At 37.3% G+C, this 23882-nt stretch overlaps 4 protein-coding genes across 11 annotated transcripts in view; 3 read left to right on the top strand and 1 right to left on the bottom strand.

The window, feature by feature from the left end:
• The first annotated feature begins 2108 nt into the window (after positions 1 to 2108).
• On the top strand, positions 2109 to 5364 carry LOC111456875. Of its 5 annotated transcripts, none has more exons than XM_023098926.1 (3): positions 2109 to 3417; positions 5089 to 5096; positions 5201 to 5364. In XM_023098926.1, the coding sequence occupies exon 1, from the start codon at positions 2295 to 2297 to the stop codon at positions 3414 to 3416; it is 1122 nt and encodes a 373-aa protein (XP_022954694.1). In that variant the 5' UTR covers positions 2109 to 2294; the 3' UTR covers position 3417; positions 5089 to 5096; positions 5201 to 5364. The 5 variants fall into 5 exon arrangements, with proteins under 5 accessions (XP_022954694.1, XP_022954692.1, XP_022954691.1 ...); XM_023098924.1 differs by having other exon boundaries at positions 5089 to 5098; positions 5207 to 5364; XM_023098923.1 differs by having other exon boundaries at positions 5085 to 5364.
• A 744-nt stretch (positions 5365 to 6108) lies between these two features.
• LOC111456877 (coatomer subunit zeta-2-like) lies at positions 6109 to 10398 on the top strand. Of its 2 annotated transcripts, XM_023098929.1 has the most exons (6): positions 6109 to 6305; positions 7065 to 7224; positions 7658 to 7805; positions 7897 to 7974; positions 9834 to 9918; positions 10064 to 10398. In XM_023098929.1, the coding sequence occupies exons 1-6, from the start codon at positions 6303 to 6305 to the stop codon at positions 10121 to 10123; spliced, it is 534 nt and encodes a 177-aa protein (XP_022954697.1). In that variant the 5' UTR covers positions 6109 to 6302; the 3' UTR covers positions 10124 to 10398. The 2 variants fall into 2 exon arrangements, with proteins under 2 accessions (XP_022954697.1, XP_022954696.1); XM_023098928.1 differs by lacking the exon at positions 6109 to 6305 and having other exon boundaries at positions 7059 to 7224.
• Positions 10399 to 11191: 793 nt separating this feature from the next.
• On the bottom strand, positions 11192 to 17091 carry LOC111457200. The gene is made up of 8 exons (XM_023099378.1): positions 16755 to 17091; positions 15160 to 15827; positions 14561 to 14749; positions 14366 to 14457; positions 13656 to 13715; positions 13262 to 13331; positions 12509 to 12712; positions 11192 to 11852 (listed from the first exon to the last, which is right to left on the bottom strand). Exons 2-8 carry the CDS (start codon positions 15808 to 15810, stop codon positions 11466 to 11468), a joined length of 1653 nt encoding a protein of 550 aa, XP_022955146.1. The 5' UTR covers positions 15811 to 15827; positions 16755 to 17091; the 3' UTR covers positions 11192 to 11465.
• A 1735-nt stretch (positions 17092 to 18826) lies between these two features.
• LOC111457201 (carboxyl-terminal-processing peptidase 1, chloroplastic) overlaps positions 18827 to 23882 on the top strand; it is a 7986-nt gene continuing 2930 nt past the window's right edge. For 2 of the 3 annotated variants that reach the window (XM_023099380.1, XM_023099379.1), the window contains exons 1-8: positions 18827 to 19305; positions 19614 to 19733; positions 20261 to 20398; positions 20946 to 21050; positions 21151 to 21316; positions 22021 to 22097; positions 22369 to 22413; positions 23318 to 23401. In XM_023099380.1, the coding sequence (XP_022955148.1) occupies positions 18874 to 19305; positions 19614 to 19733; positions 20261 to 20398; positions 20946 to 21050; positions 21151 to 21316; positions 22021 to 22097; positions 22369 to 22413; positions 23318 to 23401 (1167 nt within the window). In that variant the 5' untranslated portion in view covers positions 18827 to 18873. The remainder of the gene's footprint in view (positions 19306 to 19613; positions 19734 to 20260; positions 20399 to 20945; positions 21051 to 21150; positions 21317 to 22020; positions 22098 to 22368; positions 22414 to 23317; positions 23402 to 23882) is intronic. The other variant, XM_023099381.1, reaches the window with a different exon arrangement.

The raw sequence follows: 23882 nt of genomic DNA, 5'->3' as shown, positions 1-23882 counted from the left end.
TTTTTTTTTTTTTTTTTTTTTTTTTTTTTTTTTTTTTTTTTTTTTTTTTTTTTTTTTGTATTTGATAGACCATTATTTTCAAAATATATGCTACGAAAATGATTTGTGTACTTGAGTTGGGTCGAGTATTTTTTGGATGGAGCAAGTGCTTGGGGCGTGGGGGTGGTGGTCCGAGATCGAGGGCAGTTGATGGCGGCGGTGCGGTGTCGAAATGTTCTTGCGCTTGCTCGCCCTGCCCCATCTGGGTGTTCTCGCGTGCTCACCTGCCCTGCCCCATCTGCGTGTTCTCGCGCGCTCACCTGCCTTGCCCCATCTGTGTGTTCCCGCGCGCTCACTCGCCGCGCCCCATCTGCGTGTTCTCGCGCGCTCACCTGCCTTGCCCCATCTGTGTGTTCCCGCGCGCTCACTCGCCGCGCCCCATCTGCGTGTTCTGGTGCGCTCATTTGCTTCGCCCCATATGTGTGTTCCTGCGTGCTCACCTGCCCTGCCCCATCTGTGTGTTCCCGCGCGCTCACCTGCCCTGCCCCATCTACGTGTTCCTGTGCACTCACTTGCTTCGCCCCATCTGTGTGTTCCCGCGTGCTCACCTGCCCTACCCCATCTGTGTGTTCCCGCGTGCTCACCCGCCCCTCCCACCTGCGTGTTCCCGCGCGCTCACTCGCCTCGCCCCACTCGCCTCGCCCCACCTGCATTTTCTCGCGCGCGTACCCCCTACATCGTCCCGCGTGCTCCTGCGTGTGTACCCCTGCCTTGCTCGCATGCTCCCGCGCGCGTACCCCCTACATCGTCCCGCGTGCTCCTGCGTGTGTACCCCTGCCTTGCTCGCATGCTCCCGCGCGCGTACCCCCTACATCGTCCCGCGTGCTCCTGCGTGTGTACCCCTGCCTTGCTCGCATGCTCCCGCGCGCGTACCCCCTACATCGTCCCGCGTGCTCCTGCGTGTGTACCCCTGCCTTGCTCGCATGCTCCCGCGCGCGTACCCCCTACATCGTCCCGCGTGCTCCTGCGTGTGTACCCCTGCCTTGCTCGCATGCTCCCGCGCGCGTACCCCCTACATCGTCCCGCGTGCTCCTGCGTGTGTACCCCTGCCTTGCTCGCATGCTCCCGCGCGCGTACCCCCTACATCGTCCCGCGTGCTCCTGCGTGTGTACCCCTGCCTTGCTCGCATGCTCCCGCGCGCGTACCCCCTACATCGTCCCGCGTGCTCCTGCGTGTGTACCCCTGCCTTGCTCGCATGCTCCCGCGCGCGTACCCCCTACATCGTCCCGCGTGCTCCTGCGTGTGTACCCCTGCCTTGCTCGCATGCTCCCGCGCGCGTACCCCCTACATCGTCCCGCGTGCTCCTGCGTGTGTACCCCTGCCTTGCTCGCATGCTCCCGCGCGCGTACCCCCTACATCGTCCCGCGTGCTCCTGCGTGTGTACCCCTGCCTTGCTCGCATGCTCCCGCGCGCGTACCCCCTCCCCCGTCCTGCGTGCGTACCCCCTACCCTGCTCGCGTGCTCCCGCGCACCGTACCCCCTACCCCGCCTGCGCCCCATAGGTCTTAAAGATTAAGTCATGCATGTGTAAGTATGAACTAATTCTGTGAAATTGTAAAAGACTCATTAAATCAGTTATAGTTCCTTTGATGATATTTGCTACTCAAATAACCGTAGTAATTCTAAAGCTAATGCGTGCAACTCAAAAGTTCAAGTTATATTGAATTGATATGGATGTGTTTTAAATTCTTAAAAAAGAGTAATTTTTATAAAAATAGTTTATTTATTCACCATTCTTAATTATTCTATGCGATATAAAAGTATAAAAAGTTTATACACAGACCCAAATTAATCAATAAAATTTAGAAAACCTTTCACAATCCCAAATTATTGTCACATTTCCACCTTTTTTTACTTTTAATAAATAATGTTGAACTTTATTAAATATAATGATAAATAAATAAATAAATAAAATAGAAATTTGCATGAGATTTGCTTTTCACACCACAAGTTGCCCTAAATTCACGTTCCTCTCTGCTCTTTCTTTAATCAAAGCCTACAACAGAAGTAAAAACAAAATCATATTCAATTCCACAACAACATACAAATCATCACCGTCCGTCCTCATCTCGATCTACAATTCAAAAATCCAACGGCCTAGCAACATTCCATCAAATCACTCCTAAGAAACGCGTTGTAGTGGATCCTACCTCTCTCCAAGATTCTCACGTCTGTGAAGCCATGGCAGCGAGAAGCTCCATCGAGTGGGAGATTAGTATGTGAAAAAACAGAGAGAAAAGGAAAAATTTTGCGTAATGGGTTTCACAATGGGTTTGAATTTGCTTCTTCTCGTTGCAATGGTCGCCACCAATATCCTTTCTCTTTACCATCTTTCTTCCACGATTCAATCCGCGAAATCCCCTGTTTCTCAGCCGGTTCCCGATCACCTAATCCGGCAGCTTCAGACCATACGCGCCACCATCAACCACCTCACGCGCCTCCACCCCACGGCGGCAGCCACTGCATCCAAAACCAAACACTCTATCCCTTCAGATCTCGTCCTGTACTCCCAATTCTCCCCCATTGCTTCCTCTTGCCATAGCAATCCAGAGCTTCTTTATAGGTTCATGAACTACACTCCATTTTCGACTTGCCCTTCTGATTCTGAGCTCGCCGAGGCTTTGATTCTTCGTGGATGTCATCCACTTCCTCGTCGGCGGTGTTTTGCCAAAACCCCACAAAAACCCTCTTCTTCTTTGCCGCAAAATCCCTTTGATTCTTCGATTCCGGAGGCCAATGTAATTTGGGGAAAATATTCGTGTAAGGGTTTTGGGTGTTTGAATCGATTGAATCCGAATTTGGGGTTCGACCCTTCTCGTGAAATCACTAAATTCATGACGTACAAGACGGAATTGGACCTCCCAATCCCTCAATTGTTGCAGATTGCGAAGGCGTCTAACTCTGTTCTTCGTCTTGGCCTCGATATTGGCGGTGGAACCGCCACTTTTGGTGCTAGAATGAAGCTTTACAATGTCACTATAGTCACTACGACTATGAACCTTGGCGCGCCGTACAATGAGGTTGCGGCGCTTAGAGGGTTGGTTCCTTTGCATGCGCCGCTGCAGCAGCGGTTGCCTGTTTTTGATGGAGTGATGGATTTGGTTCGTTGTGGGCATGCTGTGAACCGGTGGATTCCTGTGAAATCTATGGAGTTTTTGTTGTATGATGTTGATAGAGTGTTGAGAGTTGGGGGTTATCTTTGGTTTGATCATTTCTTTAGCAAAGGGGTGGATCTTGATAAGGTTTATTCTCCTTTGATTAACAAGTTGGGGTACCGGAAGGTTAAGTGGGCGACGGCGGATAAGACGGATTCCGGCGGGGTGAAGAACAGGGAGGTTTACTTGACGGCGTTGCTGCAGAAGCCTGTGCCAATATGAGGTAATGGTTTGTTGTTTTGCATTTTGGTGTTGAAATGAATGAGATGAGATTGATTTCATAGCTTGCTGAGGAAGTGGTTCTGGTTGTGTTATGAGCTATGGTAATGAATGAGATAGATCTTGAATTATAATCTTAGGAAAACTCCAAAACTTCATGATTTCGTCTAATCCATTCGATTCTATATGATTATTTGTGTCGTCACATGATTTGAAACCTGTTTGTTTGGGAGAAGTTTTCACACCGTAAAGAATGTTTTGTTCCCCTCTTCAACCGACATGGGATCTCACAATCCACCTCGCTTCAGGGCCCACCTAGGAGGCATTCGTTCCCCTACCTAATAGACGTGGGTTCTCACAATCTACTTTCCTACGGGGCTCAGTGTCCTCGTTGGCACACTGCCCGGTGTCCACCCCCTTTCGGGCTTTCCCTTAAGATTTTTAAAACGCATCTGTTAGGGAGAGGTTTCCACACCGAATGTTTTGTTCTCCTCTCCAACTAACGTGGGATCTCATAGTCCACCTTGCTTCAGAGCCCAGCATCCTCGGTTCACCTCTCCAACCAATGTGGGATCTGACAATCCACCTCACTTCGAGACCCAGTGTCTTCGCTAGCACTCGTTTCCCTCTCCAATCGAAATGAGATCTCACAATCCACTCCTTTCGGGGCACAGCATACTCGCTGGGCACACTGTTCGACGTCCACCCCCCTTCAAAACTGAACGTTTTCACTGGCACACCACCCGGTGTCTTGTTCTGATACCATTTGTAAGAGTCCATGCCCACCGCTAGCAGATATTGTCATTTTTGAACTTTCCCTTTCGAGTTTTTCCTCAAGGTTTTTAAAACGCGTCTGCTAGGGAGAGGTTCCTCACCCTTATAAAGAATGTTTCGTTCCCCTCTCCAACCGATATGGGATCTCACAATCCACTTCGCTTCTAGCGTCTTCGCTGGCACTTGTTCTCCTCTCCAATGAATGTAGGATCTAACAATGACCTTGACAAAAGACGGTGAAACTTGTTTGAGGCTACCACCGTCAACATTGTCGGTATAGTAGTACTAAAGACGCCATTTTAGGAGCAGGGTTTAGGCTGTTCCTGTCTGTAAGTTAGTCTTTTGGTCGTGTTATGGCTTGCCATTCGAGTCTTTGTATAGATAAATGAATGTAGAAGCCATGGATCTCTGCCCCTTTTGATCTCATAAACTGACATAAAACCAGAAAATTTCAAATCATTGACAGACAAATAACCTGCTGCTAGGCTCGGATTATACGAGGAAGGAAGCAATTTAGTTAATGAAACAGTCAAATTCTTGTGCACAAAAACTCAAATATCTTATCCACCACCACCACCATGGACTGCTGAGTGTGTTTGAACTGAAACAGACAAGATGGTGTGGAAAAAAAGCATCCACAAACACATTTCTGGGAATTTATGTTCCAAATGGAAGCTGTTACAGACACAAACGTTCCCTTTTTCTTGTAGGTTCTGTCGGATTTATATATGGTTCGGTTCTGAATGGGGTATGAACAAAATGTATCACTATTTCTTTCATTAATCGATCTCATATGATATTGGATACTGTGTTTTCGTTGAATAGATACTTGTCTAGGATGTGTTATCTATGGTCGTATGTCCGTTTCTAACCCCATTTACGTGCTTTCTTGTATAGATAGGTCTTCACTATTCCCGTCATGTCAATATCCGTGTATCACCGTTGACCAAAATCATGTCTGCATCCGCTAAGGCTGAAGTGGCCTTGTATTATATAGGGATGTGACTAGTTGTCAATTCTTCCCGTCATGTCAATATGGGGTGTATCTCCGTTCACCAAAATCGTGTCTACACTTGCCAAGGTTGAAGTGACCCTAAAATGTATTATCCAGGGATATGACTAGTTGTCAATTCTTCATACTCGGGTTATACGCTATTGAAGTTGTGGTTGTTGCTTATTTTCTTAGGGTATAACATTACTTTCTTACAAATTATTTTTTCCCACTCACATTTTCTAACACACTTTATCTCAAATGTGATTGAGACTCAATCATACGTCTGAATTGTCTGCGACTTACGATTTTCATACGGCTAACTTGTTCGTCGGGTTAGAATAAGTGCTGCATAATTGTTGTCCCATTGCCACAACAGTGCGATTGTGACACTCAACACCCTTGTCTCGTGAATGACAAAATTTTCATTGAAGGCACGGGAAGGTTAGGAGAAATCTTTCCCTATTTGATATTTGACATCAACGGTCACGTTAAAATTATTACAGGTTTCGATAAACCAACAATACCAAAATTGTACTGTTAAATACATTATTTGCAATAATTATCTTCTGACAGCTCAATTGATTAGAACATTATAATAAAAAAATTAAATTAAATTGTAACGTGACATTAATATTTTTATAATTATTCATTAACTAAATTGTAATAATTCTATTTTTAAGGGTTATTTTTAGCAATATTTATAGTTGAAGGGTGGTTTATGTATTTTACCATATTTAAGGGTCTAATTGTAAAATTTTATAAGCTTTGATTAATGAAATAATGGCAATAAATAATTTTTTAAAATATCAGTTTTTTGCAAAATTCTCAATTAAAAAAAGATAATATAACATAAAATAATATAAAAAAAAGGCTTTGAAATTACAAAGATGTCCGAAACATAAATATCTAAAGAAACGAGGTGAAAGTTTAATTATGAAAAACTAAGGGGCTCGATTTGTATTTCAGGTAACTTTTGGGACGGCCGGAGTCGACGGAGTATTTGAACAGAGTCTCCTATTTTTCGATTTTTGTTCTGTAGCCTCTGTCGATAACGCGATTGAGATCCGATTGCGTTCGAATTCCCGAAGAATAATTTCCCGGGAAAAAATTTCACGAGCCACATGGTAAGTTTCTTTCTTCATTTTGAACTAATCATGTTTTTGTTTAATTCTTCTGTTGCACATTCGTCTGATTTCGGCATTCCACCGATTTAGCTTTTAGATATGTCTTGAAGTAACTATCTCTGAATTTTTGGGGATGAATATTGATGTTAGGATCATGGAGTTTTGTTCTAGTTAGGCAGTTATGTTCGACAATTTTGGACGTTTGATTGGTTGATGTCTTAGTAGATCTGACTTCTGAACTCACTTGGACAGTGTGTTCGTAGTTTTATAGATCGATCTCTGAACTTACTTAGTCGATTCGGATTTTAGACTTTGCTTGGGTAGATCTTGTTAGTTTCGCCGGAACATTTGAATTCTCTGTGCTTTACTTTCTTCGTATTGAGTTTGTGCTTTGTCTATGAATCTAACCGACGACTTCAAGATTTTTACGTTTCGCCTGGGTGAAACTTGATTTAAAATCAATCACACATTATGAGACTCAATACAAATTAGTGAAAATGCTTGAAGCAGCTCGGAGGATTTTGATTAGCATAGCGTATGCTCTATAGGAATCGCTGTGAAGCTTTTTCAAAAGGCCTCACGATCCTCAAATTCTGATGTAGCCTATTTGCTAGCTTCTGAATTTTTCTTACTGGATTAGGTTCTTATTTTTCAGACAAGATATCTGTGACAATAATTATTTAGGGGAAAAACCATCTGGTGCACAGACAAAGGCTATTTTCTCCCTCAATCCTAACCTGGTTGCTTTCTTATATGCAGGAATCTTGCCCTTCCATTAAAAACATTCTTCTTTTAGATTCCGAAGGGAAGCGTGTAGCTGTTAAGTATTATTCGGATGACTGGCCTACAAATAGCACAAAGGAAGCATTTGAGAAAGCTGTTTTCACCAAAACTCAGAAGACAAATGCTCGAACAGAGGGTAGCAACTTTTTCATGCTAAGTTTTATCTGTTTTTTCTGATTAATTATCCCTAATCATGTCACCCTTCCTATTTAATTCAACTGCGATGCCGTTTTAATCGCAACAAGGAAGCTTCAGAATCTTTTGGTAGTCAAATTATCTGATTTGGTGTATCCAATATCATTGTTTTTTAACGAGAGAATAAGAATTATTTTTAATTGCATTTGTGCGACTACTATTAGCATGGGTTTGTCATTGTTTACTTTGAAAGTATATTTTGTTCTCTGCATTCTTATATTAAAAAAAAAATGTTCTCTGCATTCTATAATTTTTGTTTGACCATATACCAGTATGCACCATTTTGTCGAATGCGACATTTTGTTTTATATGCCTTATATGGTTGGTGAATTCCTTCTCAACATTTCAACTTGATATTTACTTCTAATATACAGCGGAGATTGCAATGTTTGAGAACAATATAGTGGTTTACAAGTTTGTTCAAGACCTTCACTTTTTTGTCACGGGTGGAGAAGATGAAAATGAGCTCATTTTAGCGTCCGTTCTTCAGGGATTTTTTGATGCTGTGGGCCTTCTTCTTAGGTCTTGACACTTTTTTTTTTGTTTTTGAATCCTTCTGCACTGGTTAAATGCTACTGTTCTTAATTATTCATTTTTGTTTCTTGTACTACAGGGGTAATGTAGAAAAGAAGGAGGCACTTGAGAACTTGGACCTCATTTTACTATGTCTTGATGAAATTATCGACGGAGGGTATCTTTCATTTGCTTCTTTTCTCATACCTTTATTCACATTTCAATTGTGTTGCTTGTTATTCTATTTCCTTCTTTTGATCAATATTTTGTATCTTGATTGTCATTTTTTGATTTAATACCCTCCCTAAGTTGATGTGCCTATTCTTGTCAGACCAATTATCGATGTGAAAATTGAAGTATTAACTGTTAAATATTTATATCAAAAGAATCTAAGGTAGTTGTATCTATATGTCATTACTTATCCCTTGTAAGGAAATATGTAATAGAGTCATGAGTACATGTGGAAACAGTTTGTTGATGGGTGAGAAATATGCTTTCATTGTAGTTGCTAAAATTCTATAGAATAATAGTCTAAACGATTAGAATTGGAGTACTGGTTAGTTTTGATTTGACGGATTCTTACTGGACAAGGGATTTGGCTGTCTCACATCTTCACTTCGATTATGTCACTAGTGAATTGTTTACATGAGTTTATGGAGATACTTTTTGTGATCATGATGATAGTGGTGACGAGATTATATAACGTGAAGTATAAATCCCAAGAAACCAGAATTCTAGAATTTGAAGTGGTATAATTGTGTATGTTAATTGGTTAGAAGTTACAGTTTGTGATTGAACATGTGATTGTTATTTGAGTAGATTTAAGTAGTCTATGTTGGACTCTAATTGATCCTATTTATTGGCGAACCACAAGTTACTGTATAAGTTGATTGGGAGTATTATTAGAATCTCTTAAGCGTTGCTAATTGGAGCTACTAACTCAGCTGACCAACGGCTGTTCGTTTGTAGGTTATTGCCTTTTAGTTTACCATCATTTATAAATGTAGCAGATAGATAATTACGCACAGCTTTTTATTTCAGTAGCACCCATGTCCCTTTGTACTTGTAATATTTACATAGTAACCATCCTTGTTTCTTTTATTTCTTTTCTACGTGGATAAATGTGATATCCCACATTGGTTGGAGAGGAGAACGAGACACCCTTTATAAGGTTGTAGAAACCTTTCCCTAGCAGACGCATTTTAAAACGTTGAGGGGAAGTTCGAAAAGGAAAGCCCAAAGAGGACAATATCTGCTAGCGGTGGGTCTAGGCCGTTACAAATAGTATCAGAGCCAGACACCGGGCGATGTGCCAGGGAGGAGGCTGTTCCCCATAGAGGGTAGACATGAGGTGGTTTGCAAGTAAGGACGTTGGGCCCCGAAGGGGGTGACTTTGGTGGGGGTCCCACATCGATTGGAGAAAGGAACGAGTGCCAGCGAGGACGTTGGGTCCTAAAGGGGGGTGGATTGTGATATCCCACATTGGTTGGGGAGGAGAACGAAACACCCTTTACAAGGGTGTGGAAACCTTTCCTTATCCGACACGTTTTAAAGCCTTGAGGGGAGCCCGAAAGGGAAAGTCCAAAGAGGACAATATCTGCCCGCGGTTACAACAAATAACAGGGCATTTGGACATCTAATGCCCTGCATAGGTCAAACTTAAAGCATAAAGTTCACCAATGATTGTTTTGTTCATGATATAAACTTACTAATTGCTTTTTCTAATTTTTTAAACTCCATCTATTGATATGTGTACTATGTTTTGATGCAAGACTACAAATCATTAGAATTTCATCGATTTACTTTTTCACAAAGCTGTTTTCAAGAATTGATTCTTTTTGCTCTGTATATCCAAATGGTTTGGTGTTTTCATTGCCTCTCATGAAGAAGGGTATTACCACCATTCTTATGTCAACTTCCAGTGCACTAGTATACTTCACTCTTTTTACAAACTATCTTGGCATTATGAAACACGTTGATTGCAGAAGAAAATGGTTATTAGAGACTGTTTTAACCATTCATGTGCGTATTTTTCAGCATTATTCTCGAGACCGATGCAAACGTCATTGCAGGGAAGGTCGCAAGTCACAGTATTGACAGTGGTGCTCCTTTGTCCGAGCAGGTACAATATTTCAGATTCTTCTTCCTTTCCTTTACCTCTCCTTTACTTTCAATAATCTTGAAAGGTGTTTTCTTCTCTCTCTCTCTCTCTCTCTCTCTCTCTCTCTCTCTCTCTCTCTCTCTCTCTCTCTCTCTCTCTCTTGCAGACAATAAGTCAAGCATTAGCCACAGCTCGAGAACATCTAGCAAGATCTCTTCTTAAGTAACAAGTTTGCCTGAAAAAAGAGTGGGAAGGACAATGACCCTTCCACCAAAAACAAGGGGGAAAAGAAAAAATCAGGTTTAGTTCATCTGTGGTGTGTGTTTTGGTAAAAGATGATTAATGTTTGAGTTATTAGTAGCCTCATGTTTATATTATATATTCAGCTCATACTCTCTGCTGCATGCATGCCTTTGGGTAAACCTGATTTTGGATTTGAGGGGATGTTTGTGCACTGCGGGACTGGTGTCAAATGTTTATTATATGTGTGTTTTCTTTTTTGGTTTTTTCTTTTTCTTTTTTTCTTTTTTCTTTTTTTAAATGTTTGTGGTTATTGGCTAAACGAAGATCGAGAATGTTTCTAAACGTGGCGTTGCCAGGTTTTGGAATTTTGCTTGCGCATGGATGAAAAATAGAGGAGTATAATCTAATAGATGTGTTCTTCGATCAACAATTCTATGATGTTGTATGAAACTTTTGACCTAAAAGTAATATGCTATATGAATACGTGTAAAATAATAAATGTTTTATTCATGATTGGCAACTAAGCTAAATAGATTTTTTTTTAGAATTTTTAAGTTTTTTTGAATGGGGAATTTTAAACACTATTATTTATAGTTTTGTAAATTAGATTTGTGGAGTTTATTATTCTTTTAAAAAATAATCATTTTAAAGTTTCATTTTTTTGGTTATAATCTTTATTAAAAAATAGTAAAAAAAATCTTAACAAATTAATATATTTTTGTATGCAAACATATATATAATTCAACCTCTTTTTAAAATTCAAATTTTATTATTACAATCTAATATATATTGAAAATATATTTATACTAAGCTTGAATTATTATTACAATCTAATATATATTGAAAATATATTTATACTAAGCAGAGTGAAGGAATAGGAAGTATAATTCCGTCCCTAGTACTACTTATCTAACCGGACAAAATATATTTCACTCCTCTCTCATTTTTTGTCTAAATTGAAAATTTTCTCTCCATTTAGATTGAAATCCCGTCAATAAAATGGACATTTCTACTCAAAACGTGTCCTTCGCCGCCCATTTCTTAGAAGAAAGAGAGCAAGCCACTAGATGATATTTGATTATTAATGTCTACAAGTACTACAGAACATTTCTGCTTTTACATATTTGATTATATTTATGCTTTACTAAACAATACCTTTCATAGGCTGTTATTCTCTTCTTTATAGCCAATAAACAAGCAAACAATTCCGACCGCCCTTAAGCATCTCTACAGTTATAAAGTTGCAGTTGTTAGACGACGACGACGATCTATTCCACTCTCAACAAGCCGAGGTTCCATCTCTAGCATTTTCGGAGTCGACATGTTCATTCGATGAGCACATAATCCGCATCAGCTGTGAAAAGATCTCTTGCAGTAGGAGGCATATTGTTGCGAGTTATCGATTTTCGTACCTGAGCATGAGTTTCAGCCTCATGCTGAAACATTTTAACCAACTCTTGCAGTTCCATCTTCCTGACTTCAACCATCTCGTCTGTCATGGGCTTCTTCAAGCCGAGGTAAACCAGCCCCCCTCCCATCAGTCCAATTCCTAACAAGAATAGGATTCCTGAAAATAATGCAAATGCATACGGTGTATCTTCCGCTCCCGGGATCCCGTCCACGTTGATTCCGAACAGCCCGGTTATTATGGAAAGAACAAGCCCACAGCCACCAAAAACCGCCAAGTTATGAGTCACTCGGAGGCTTTTGTCCTGAAAAATGTTGTAAGAAAGAAAGTGAAACCAATCATGCTTAATTATAATTAGACATACATATAATTAAACATGCCATTTGCTTGATTAGTTTCTGTTAGATAAATCCCTAGTTTTAGGTTAAGAGTGATTCCTATTTTTTGTTAAAGCCACACAATTAAAGTCAGTGGAGTGTACACGGATTGGCTTTAATTGAGTAGCCGCTCCTTTCCATTTTTTAAATATCCGAATCTGAAATACTGTCTCTCTCTTGTGTTTTTCTGTTATTTTCTTCTTCCAACATCTCTAAAACACTATTGCTCTCTTGTGTTGTTCTGTTATTTTCTTCTCCCAACATTTTCCTTCGGCATTTCCTCCGATTTGCTCGGTCAAAAACAACAGTTTCATGATCCACCAAAAGGAAAGTATAAGAAGAATTGAAACCAAGCATACAGCAGAACATAAGATTGCATTTCATATAATTCAAGAATTTGAAAGATGAATCTTAGATTTATAATTTGAAAACCTCTGTTTGGCAATGAAAATAAAAGGCATTTGGGTATAATCTAATTTTTGTAAAGGAAAAGAGATTAGATAGCAAATGGCCACTAAAATATCCTCATTAACTTATCCTTTTTGTTTGGATTATCGTTAAATTATATCATTGAATCAAGTACCTGTAACCATGCACGAACGTTACTCTGCATGACATCTTGAATGGTGAATAAACGATCACGAACTGCTTCCTGCTCTTCAATCATCTGCCTTGTGCTCTTTCTTACGCTCTCTAATAAGCTTTTTGCCACATATCCCCGTAGATGTTGAAGAAGTTCATATATAATCTCCTCTCTTGCATGCAGCGACCACTTAACTCTGATAACCTGAAATTGCCAACATTTGTTACGAACGACTGCCGAGGCATACAAGCACAAAATCATGCCATCGTCCTTTTATTCAAACGAAAAGAAAATAATAAAATTCACTGTCACTAAAAACTAGAGGAAGATGAATTTTAGATGATATGGAACTTCCGGGAATGACACCTTATTTCGTATCACAGATTCAATAATTTTCGCCCGAAAGTAAATGCCTCGACTCTATTTTAAACTAACTTCATCATTATCATTATCTTGTTCCTCTCCAACCCAAGCACACAAAGGAAAGGAAGAAAAGACTGAAATGAAACAGTTCCACAAACATTATTGTGTTTTTTCATTGCAGGCAAACCACCGATTAAATCCCAACCAAGGATTGAATCCATTATTATTGTTACTTTATTTTTTTATGGAACATAAACAATTTTATTGATGTATGAAATTACAAAAGAAGGTTGAAAATCAATGAAAATACTATTTAGAACACTATGAAGAACAACAGACATCAAGGGAAATTTTTCCACAAGCATGGAGTATAGTGACGAGACAGCATACCTGTCTTGATAATTTTCTGATTTCTTGATTCAGGATGATACTAAAAAGATGCATATCTTCATGGTTTCTCCTATATTCATTAGGGAGAAAAAATCAAGGAGAGTATTTGTGAAAAATATGCATATACAAAAGATAAACTGACACGATATTACTTCAATAGATGGCATGCAGAAACGACACAGACCTACACAAAACTTTTCGACAATGTTGTTTACCAAGCTATAGCTTGGTGTAAACTGTCTAATATTTTTACTTCCTACCGTTATACCTCCCTCTTTGCAAATTGGGAAGTCTTTTGTAAACATCATAGATTATACATCCCTCTTGTAAATTTCACTCATCAATGAAATTGTCTTATAAAAAAAAATCAATAGATGGCGTGCAAGATAAGAACCTGTCCATAAATTTCAATTCAATCTCATCCGCAGCTCCAAATATGTATTTTCTAAATAGCCTGTAAGAAAAAAAGATAATGGAATTTAATACATCAGTCATAGTACGTTGGAACATTTGACTACAGAATTTTAGATCAACTGAAGAAAGAAGCCTATAGCCTTGGACTTCTTGACATAAAACTATCATGAAATTTTATTTTCAGACAAATAGTAACTATTACTATACACAGAAAGAATAGTAGCATTACTTGTGCATGTCGGCTCAATAAGAAAGGGGAATATACCAGTCATATGGTATACAATATGACAGAGTAGTATTAATTTGGTTAATTTATAAGCTTAGTCGTTGTACTTTCGAATTTTTTAAAATTCACAGATCAATTGGACACAAAATTGAAATTTTAGGGGTCTATTAGACGTAAAATTCAAATTTATACCTATGAGATCAATTATCTTTTAAAAGTTTCAAATTTGAAAGAGTTCTATAAGTCACAAAATTGAAAGTTTAAGAACTTACTAGGTACATGATTAAAAAATTTAGAGACCTATAACATACTTGTGAATCTTTAGGGACCAATTAGACACAAACTTCAAAATTTAAGAACTAAACTTGTAATTTAACCTATTAATTTTAACCATGAATCTACAATAATTATTTTAGGGTGAACTATGCTACTGCAGTTGTAACTTTTTAAACTAAAGTTATTACCTATCATCCCATCTTGAAAGACGGCAAGTTAGTTGTGCAATAACTTCATGCACCGTTCTTGGTGCATTATAACCTCCTGTTATCAGAAGCTCCTATCCAGAGGTTGAAGAAGAAATCAGAAAAACAATTAACAGAATTGTCGAACTTTTCCTTCACAAAGAGGCAAAATAAATTATTTCTTTCATGAAAAACAACCTGAACTTCTGTGACACCTAAAACATTTATGTTTGATACCGGTCCTTTAACATGCAATGACGTTATCAGGAAGTTCTGAGCTTGCCAAGATCGAAGTACAATGGGAATGTCATCCTCTTCACTTAATGGATCACCAGCAGATTGTCCAAGTAGTTCAAATAGCAGTCCTCCAGCCACCCTTACTGGAACCTGTCTAGAAGTCAAAAAAGCAAGTGATTAGATTTTCCTGAGAACTTATATGGCATACCTAGAGATCTTTGTTTTGCACCCTGAAATTGCAAGAGACTAAGGGCTTTGTTTTCGAAATGATATGCGGGTTCTTGTTAAAGATAATTTTCTCTTGCTTTACATAGCTTATATAAAGCAAGAGAAATTTGTACCAAACTGGCATGGCAAAGACTGGTGTAAAATATTACAATTTCACGACGTATATATTAATATGCAATCAGCTAGACACGAGTCATGTATCTCATGCTACATAATATGAACAATGAAATTTCTTCTTGTAGTTCTAATATTAACAGAGGTCAGTAAAAAATGCTTCTTATTACCAATATACAGTAGCAGTCAAATAGCATGAAAGCTAGGGAGATTTACACCTCATAGAAAAGGTGCTTCATGCGGTCGCTTATGAGTCGACTTTCATCTCTTAAAGCTAAACTAATGGCAGGATGCAACCAGTGAGCAGTTCTGAGCCACGCCTCAACGGAAGGGTGGCTTGCAGAGACATGGCACCACCATATAGGTCCAGCTGGACGCTTCCAATAAGGTGCTACAAGATCTGCAACTGTAAGGTCATCTTCTTCATCCATGAAATCACATGACATTAAGGCCCATTCAGCATCTACTTGTATTGTTTGAACCAGCTCTGATATTCTGTCCCATCCTATAGGCAACCAATTATTGCCCTCAAATCTTTCTCTTTCATAAAACTGGCCACATTGGCTCTTTGGATCATCCGTGGATGTGGGTTCTAGTAATCTTCTCCTCTCCCGTGCAATGACATTGTCGTTATTCAGTTCAGTTGTAGGTGTCCGCGTGGTCGGAAATTCACTATTCAGTTGTTGCTTATCAGGCATCTTGGTTCTGGATTTTGAATCGATTGATTTCTTTGGTCTTCCAATGAATTCAAACGCACAAATAAGCCCATCTGTCCAAAGATCATATCCTAGTGCTGCATCCTTGTTAAAGGGTTTATGAGCTTCTGGTTTCTCCACATTATTTCCACGAGAGCTATGGTTGACATCCATTTACTTAAATTTCTATCCTGATATGCAGATCAGGGAAACAGCATATCAGCAGCAAAACAAGAACATGCTCATTCTAGAAAGACACACAAAGACCGCTGAGTAAGTCATGTTCGTAATATAAATAGGACGAACGTAATAATAGAGTATTGTAAACTTAAATATGAGATAGTAATATAGTATAAACCAAATTTGAAAGGAGCACTCCTTTCCAATACTCATCCTTTTGTCTTCCCCTTTCTAAAGGTCATAAAAACGAGTACGATACTTCAGATGATGCTGATGGTAATAGATAAGAGGAACCATGAGCATTGAACGAAACTGAAACATCTGCTATGCTTACAACTACTCGTACTAGTGAAAAGATTTTCATACAGTTATGGGATGGAAAAAAACATAAGCAATAACTTCATAGCAAGAGGCATCCTATGAGATTCTCGAAAGAAAATCCGCGCATTCTTCCCTGTCGAAATCATATTTCTAGTCCTAAAACCAATATGATCGAATGAATTGGGGCTACATTGGATATATATATATTCTCAATGAGCTAAGATAGCAATTATGGAAGTACAAGAAATTTCGAGTGTAATTGCAATTCAGATAGAAACGTTTCCCCCATCTAAGTCAACAAGACAAATGGAATCTTTCGTTTGAAATTTAAATTCATCAAGATTCTCATGAATTATCATTGCCAGTAATCGGTTCAGCACAAATCACTAATCTTACACTTAAAAGAACGTACAGCCAGCGCAATCAACCATCAAGCTAATCAAACTACGTAAATTTTTGAAGCACAATCCCCTCATTACTCCGTCCAGAATATTTACACATTCAAGAACTCGTATCATTCAATAACCAACCAGCAAGCTATACTCCGACTAAAGTGCGTGTTATGCGGATCTAGATGCAAGGAAGTCGAAGAAAATTAAGGAAAAAATTGAACTCACCGGCCAAGAAAGTGGATGCGTCAAGCTAAAGCAGTGGACATAGGAGGGTAATGATCAAGGCGAGAATGAGATTTGCACTGGAAAACAGCGATGAACGACTTCCCCAGTGAGTGAATAATATGCTTCTGTAGCTACGCGTCGAATCTCCGGAACTGATAACCGGACCACCAGCTTCAGGACTCCCACCAATTACCTGTTTCTTCTACTTCACTAAGAGCGTAGATAAGAAATCATAATCCATGGGAACAAATCTAGCAGCTCCGGCTTGAACAAACAACAAACTCCTCCAATTTTGCAGATAAACAGAAAAAAAATATAAAAAAAAATTAAACTGAATTGGAAAATGGATGAGCATCTAGGAATGTTCTTATGACCCTCGAATCAATCAAAACTTTGAGGTTGGGTTGGGTTAGATAATTCGAATCAATTCGAATGAATCTATTTTTTTTTTTTCAAAAGATTAGAAATTTGGTTGAATTTTGCAGTTGGATATTTGTTTATAATTCAAACTACATTACTTCTGAAAAAAATTAATTAAAAAAATATTTAATATTTTAATTTTAATTTTAATTACGATGAATATAATTTTTTTTTAAATAATTAAAAAAATAGTCTGACAAATCAACCCAATTTGGGATTTGATGGTCAACTTTATTTAGGTTGTCGGGTCACTAAATTAATTAACCCAAAATTTCAGATTTATCCAAAAAAAAATTTCAGTCCAATCCATCCGAGCTTAAATATGTATCCACCTATACGTCTGCAAGTTGCTCAACTAGGTGAGGGCCATTTACCGTTCATTTGCCATCACATCCTAGTTTTTTCGAGTTTTGTACTGTTTGAGGTTCTCTTTGGTTCACTTTGGTTCAACAATTTTTCTTATCGGTTTGACCAGCTTGGTGTATTTCAAACTGGTTAGGTTCGATTATCATCGGTTGACCATTGATTCCATGTTTTATATGTCAATTCAACTTGGTTTAGGCTCGATTCGATCTAGTTCCAAATCAGTTCAATGATTTTCCTTCGATCTATATTGATTTTCCTTATTTTGGTTTAGCTCAACTATATATATATATATATATATTTGCACTCCCTTCTTTCTATGATTCTTTCTCGGACCTCATTAGTATTAAAGTGTTTAGTGTTGGGTTAATGTATACGAAAGTGATGCACATAAAACAGTGTATGAAATCAATACACATCCCGAACATATAAAAAGAACTGAAATCTAAGGCCATAGTTTTAGGTCCAACTAAAAATAAACGACATGATTCGTGTTTGCATTCCCTAACCTAACAACTAGATCATTCATTCAAATGTGATCTCGGTTTATACACGTACCCCTCATTGAAAATAAAATAAATAAATGAAGTTGTATATTATAATTTTTTAAATTGAGTTTATTTATTTTTACAATTATTTAAAAAATAATTATAAAACTAACTAAATAATTTTCTTAAAAAATAATTATTGAATAGGTGTTGAAAATAACTTATTCATTTATAAATTAATAGCTATTAATTTATATAAAAAAAACTGTCATTTTATTTCTAATTTTCTTCAACATGTATATTATAATAAAAATTAATTTAGTACAAATTCTAAACCACACATAATAATAAAAATAAATAAATAAATAAACGTCAATTTCTCTTAATCCACAAATTTTCCAAATTTATTTTCACATAAAATAAAAAATAAAAAATAAAAAATCATGTTATTATAGTCAATTAAATACATAATATTAATTAAATTAAAATATTTTATTAGTTTATCTCGAACTTAATAGCTTTTTAAACAATATTTTATATAAAATATTTTAAAACTAATTTTCATAAATTAATTAGTTATATTCGTTAATTTTAGGTTGGATAATTTGCAATATATATATATTGTTTTTTTTATAATTATTATTAGTATTAAATTATTATATATATATATATTGTTTTTTTATATATAATTATTATTAGTATTAAATTATTATTATTATATATTGCTTTTTTTTTTTTTAATAATTATTATTATTATTTTTTAGTATATATAAATAAATAAATTAATTAAAACCGAACGCTGATATCCTAGTGGAGCTCTTCCGGAAACGAACAGAGCGTTGCAGGAGATGACGAATGTCATCTTCTTCTTCAAATCCTTCTCTTCCTTACATTTCCAGTTCCCCTCTCTGGTTCCCAAGCCTCCGCCATTTCTGAGCTTCCTCAGCTTGCAGAAGAAAAGCTCCAGCAATTCCCTCAACTCGGTTGACAAAACGCTAATCGGAGCTCTATCCGGAGTCCTTTCGTTCGGCCTTCTTTTCCATTCCCCCTTATCTGTTGCGTTGGATTATTCGTCTGTGGAAATCTTCTCATTATCGGCTGATTCTTCGCCGTCCGATTCATCTGCGTCTTGTGTTGAAGACGAGCTACCTGACTTTGGAAACGCTGAGACGGTGTCTCCGCCGGTAACTAACGAGGATATTGTGCAAGAGGCTTGGGAAATTGTAAATGATAGTTTTCTAGATGCTGGTCACCATCGCTGGTCGCCTGAAGCTTGGAAGGTATAGACTCCCCTGTGGCCTCTCCTGATTAGGCAAGTTTTTTCAATTTGAGTATCGTGTGTCAGTTTATATATATACACTATACTCCGCTATTTACAATGTTTACCTATATAATATTTGGTGTTCTTGTGTAAGCTAGTGATCGGAATCCATGGAAGGTAATGGAATTTATTCGAATTTATAAATTTGAACTTATTTGCCGACAAATATGCGTGCATGCTATTCGAAATTCTGCTATAGTGAACAATTGTTAAAAATGAATGTCATTGCAAGTCTGAAGTAATGAGCACGGATATTGATGCTTTCAGCAAAGGCAAGAAGACATTATGAATATGTCAATTCAAACTCGGTCAAAGGCTCATAATATCATCCGAAGAATGCTGGCAAGCTTGGGCGATCCTTATACACGTTTTCTTCCCCCTGCTGAGGTAACGATTTTCTCACTTTTATCCTTTCAGTTGCCGAGTTTTCTTCCTTGTACGATGTTGAATACTGATGTCTTTTGACTGAGCAATTTGTCGTGAGGAAATTGTCGGAGGAAAAACAGCAGATTGTTGGAAGAAGAAAAAATAGGAAAAACACAAGAGAGATAGATGTATTTCAGATTCTGCTCAAGACCGATTATTTGTTTCTCATTCGATTGACATATTTAAATAACAATTATATGTTAAAAATGGAAAGGAGTGGCAACTCAATTAAAGCCATTCCATTTGGCCATTCCACTAACTTTAATTGTGTGGCTTTAACTAAAAAAAATAGGGATGACTTTTAACCTTAAAATAGGGATTTATCGGGTTATCAAGGCTCAAAATGGCAAGGACTTCTCATTAGTAATCAAATTTGAGAGATCTATCTTAAAGATGGTTCTGTATGCCGTTAAAGCAAGTTCCTTATTCGTCAAACTTTAAGTTCTTATTCATGTTCTGTTTTTCCATTTTTGTTTCTTTTTTGGAAGTTCTCCAAAATGGCGAGGTATGACATGACTGGTATTGGAATAAACCTTAGGGAAGTTCCAGATGATAGTGGAGGCATGAAAATAAAGGTACTAGGACTCTTATTAGATGGTCCTGCACATTTGGCTGGCATTAGACAGGTAACTGTTCAGAGCTGATCCAATTTTTAAAATCTATGCTCTTCAGAAAAACATTTGATTGCTATGATTCTAATCCCTGTTGATTATCTCGAAACTGAGCTGTTTTTAAAGATTGTCTTTAGAGTTTTAGAACAAAAAAATTATTTAAACATGTTGGGATGTCTATTTTTTAAATTTTGTTTTCCTTTGTTTTAATTTTATTTGTGCTTGTGGATTACCTGTTCTTTAGAATGCTCGAAATTCTTCATCTTACATTCACAAATTTCTAAATAATAGTTTTAGGTTCATAATAAACTAAACTCTACAACCCACCATATTATCTGTTAAAAAAATGTTCTGAAAACAATATTTCAGATACTGGGTTCATCATGTATGATTCATCAGAAAAGGCAAAAATCATAACTAGTATCTTGCAGCAGAAGCCTTTCTGATTTTTTCATGTGGTTATGTTTCCATGTTATCATTTTCTAATTCAGGATCTTATACTGTGAAATAGTGTTGTGCAGTTTCAACAATTTCTATTCTTTCTTTTTTCTCCTTCTGTTAGGGTGATGAAGTTTTAGCTGTTAATGGAGTGGATGCGAGAGGGAAATCAGCATTTGAAGTATCTTCATTACTACAAGGCCCTAATGAAACACAAGTGACTGTTAAGGTTGTTATCGTAGATTTGTTTCAATTTGATAAAATGCCTTGTTAACTTTTTTTTCTTTTTGTTATTTTTCTTTCAATCATCCAGGATGCATTTTTTATAGGTCAAACACGGTAACTGTGGACCAGAAGAAAGTATTCAAGTACAAAGGCAGGTTCTTGTTCGATCCCCAGTCTTTTATCGCCTTGAGCAAATTGATGCTGCCTCTTCTGTTGGGTACGTTCGCCTAAAGGAATTCAATGCATTGGCTAAAAAGGACTTGGTTACAGGTAATTGTCTGATTAATGAAACCACTTGATATGTAAAGTTTCTTTCTAACTTATATAATCCCACAAATTAATCGTGGATCATAAAAGGTTCATCGTACAAGTAACATTTTAGGAATTGAGTTCTGTCCCATTGAATTTAGGATTTAATATAAGGATTCAGTTCCTTTAAAATAGGGCAGAAACTTGTATGGATTTGAATTGAGTTCTATGTCATTGAATTTTGATTTTGTTTATTTTATTTTACACAGTTAAAATGGTACGGATGTATTTTCATTGCAATTGGATATGCTTAAATGATAGTTCATCTCTTTCAATCCATTTATTTATTTATTTTTTTAGTTTCATCCCTAATTTAGCATTGTTTTAAGAATCAATTTGATTCATCATCAAGCCTGTTCAATGGAAGCTCTTTAGTTCCTAACACACAAAGCAGGAAAGTACCTCATATATATCATTACTTTGGAAAATCAAACTGAAGGAAAGTCTAAGGACCACCATTTTATTTATCAGTTATTGTATTGGAGCTATTAAAACAGAATAAAACAAATCAATACTCACTCAGAGAAAGTTAGTTATTGCACTCTTTTATGAGTGTTATATGCAGAAGGTAAACCTATGTTCTGTTGTTATGTAGATTGGAATTGTTTCAACACTACCTGTTAAGTGGATGATTTCTGCTAATAATAGAGGCATAATTGTTACAGCAATGAAGCGTCTTGAGGCCATGGGCGCTTCATATTTCATTTTGGATCTCAGAGATAATCTTGGTGGACTGGTACAGGTATTCAAAATGGTCTTGTACGTATTTTATTGTTTAATACTGCACTCCCTCTTGATTGAGGAATGTCTTCTTTTGCATGCTTTTCTTTACAATGTCCTGCTACTGCCGGCCAAAATTTTCCTCATTGGGGATTCTCAAGTAGAAGTAAAATTATGACTTTCTTCTACGTATATCTCTTAAACTTCCTAACAAACATATATGTAATATATGTGTTTGTATGTGTATATATATGTTGATTGAGTTTACCAATTGTAATTGATGCTTATTTCAGGCTGGAATTGAAATTGCAAAGCTATTTCTAAATGAAGGAAGCACGGTATATGAATTTATTTTACTTTCTCCCAACTTATTTGTAATATTCCCTAGGTATAAAATATAAGTCTGTTGCTTCTTAGGGTTTAGTTCTGACCATTCCCATTCTTGAAACTTGGAAAATAATTAGATTGTTGTTTGTTTTTTTTTCCCGAAAAGTTTTTTTTTTTTTTTTTTTTTTCCTGTTGATGAAACATGGGTAGTAAACCTAGATCATTTTAGGCCAAACCATTTTGTTAATGCTTGATTGCATCCATCACTTGCTGCCTTAGATGTTGGTAGTAGTATTAAAACAAAAATAACTTAATGAGCTTACTTTCAAGCATTTTTTTATGTAATGAAAAATCACCATTTGTGAGATCCCATCGGTTGGAGAGGGGAACAAAGCGTGAGGCTAACGGCGATACATAATGGACCAAAGTGGACAATATCTGCTAGCGGTGGGCTTGGGCAATTACAAATGGTATTAAAGCTGGACACTTGGCGATGTGCCAGTGAGGACGCTGGCCTCCAAGAGGGGTGGATTGTGAGATCCCACATCGGTTAGAGTGGGGAACGAACATTCCTTATAACGGTGTAGAAATCTCTCCCTAGCAGACGTGTTTTAAAAACGTGAGATTGACGGTGATACATAACGGGCCAAAACGGACAATATTTGCTACCGGTGCGGCTTGGGTTGTTACACTATTTGTGTCCAATAATTTCTTTTTTTGAAACTCTTCAAGGTAATGGATTAAGATATGAAACCTGGTGTGACACTCTTCGATAAAAGCTCCTTTTTTCTGATTTACAAAAAAAATGATGATATGATGACTTGCTCAACTACCTTTGAAGATGCCTTAACTATCAATTGAAAATGATGATATGATTGTTTATTTGGTGTTTTCTTCTTGTTGATACATGTCCAGGTGATCTATACAGTTGGAAGAGATCCCCAATACCAAAAAACTGTTGTTGCAGACACTGGACCATTAGTTACAGCTCCAGTCGTGGTATGTAATGTTTTCTTATGAAGTCTCTTTATTTTAATCGTACATGAAGAACTGAATGGCTTCTCATTTAAGCTGCATTAAGTTTTAGTTCGTTAAGAACTGTTGGTTTCTAAAAGAGGTAATTCTTTTTAATGTGTTTAACTTATATAATGAAACTAAATTTTATTATGTCGGTTAACTTGTTTCTGTTCGAACCCATTTTAGAAGGTATATATGGCTCAGTAATATGGAAGGGTAACTTGAAAAAAATGGGTGTAATAAATCTTTATCACCATGCTGGTCTGTTACTTAACCTTATTCTTGTTTTGTTTATAAAGAGAGGGAATCGCACTTTGTTCATTTATGTCAATAGGTGACGTGTAAAAAATGGATGTGATAGATCCTGCCTGCCATGCTGGTCTCATCGATGAACCTCTTGCTTGTTTTGATTTTGAGGAAAGGAAAATTGTATTTTTTTTAGGTTTACAACGAATAATTCTTT

Source organism: Cucurbita moschata, unplaced genomic scaffold (assembly GCF_002738365.1).
Source record: "Cucurbita moschata cultivar Rifu unplaced genomic scaffold, Cmos_1.0 Cmo_Scf00019, whole genome shotgun sequence".
NCBI classification, from domain to species: Eukaryota; Viridiplantae; Streptophyta; class Magnoliopsida; order Cucurbitales; family Cucurbitaceae; genus Cucurbita; species Cucurbita moschata.
This window is presented reverse-complemented; position numbering and strand designations above follow the sequence as displayed.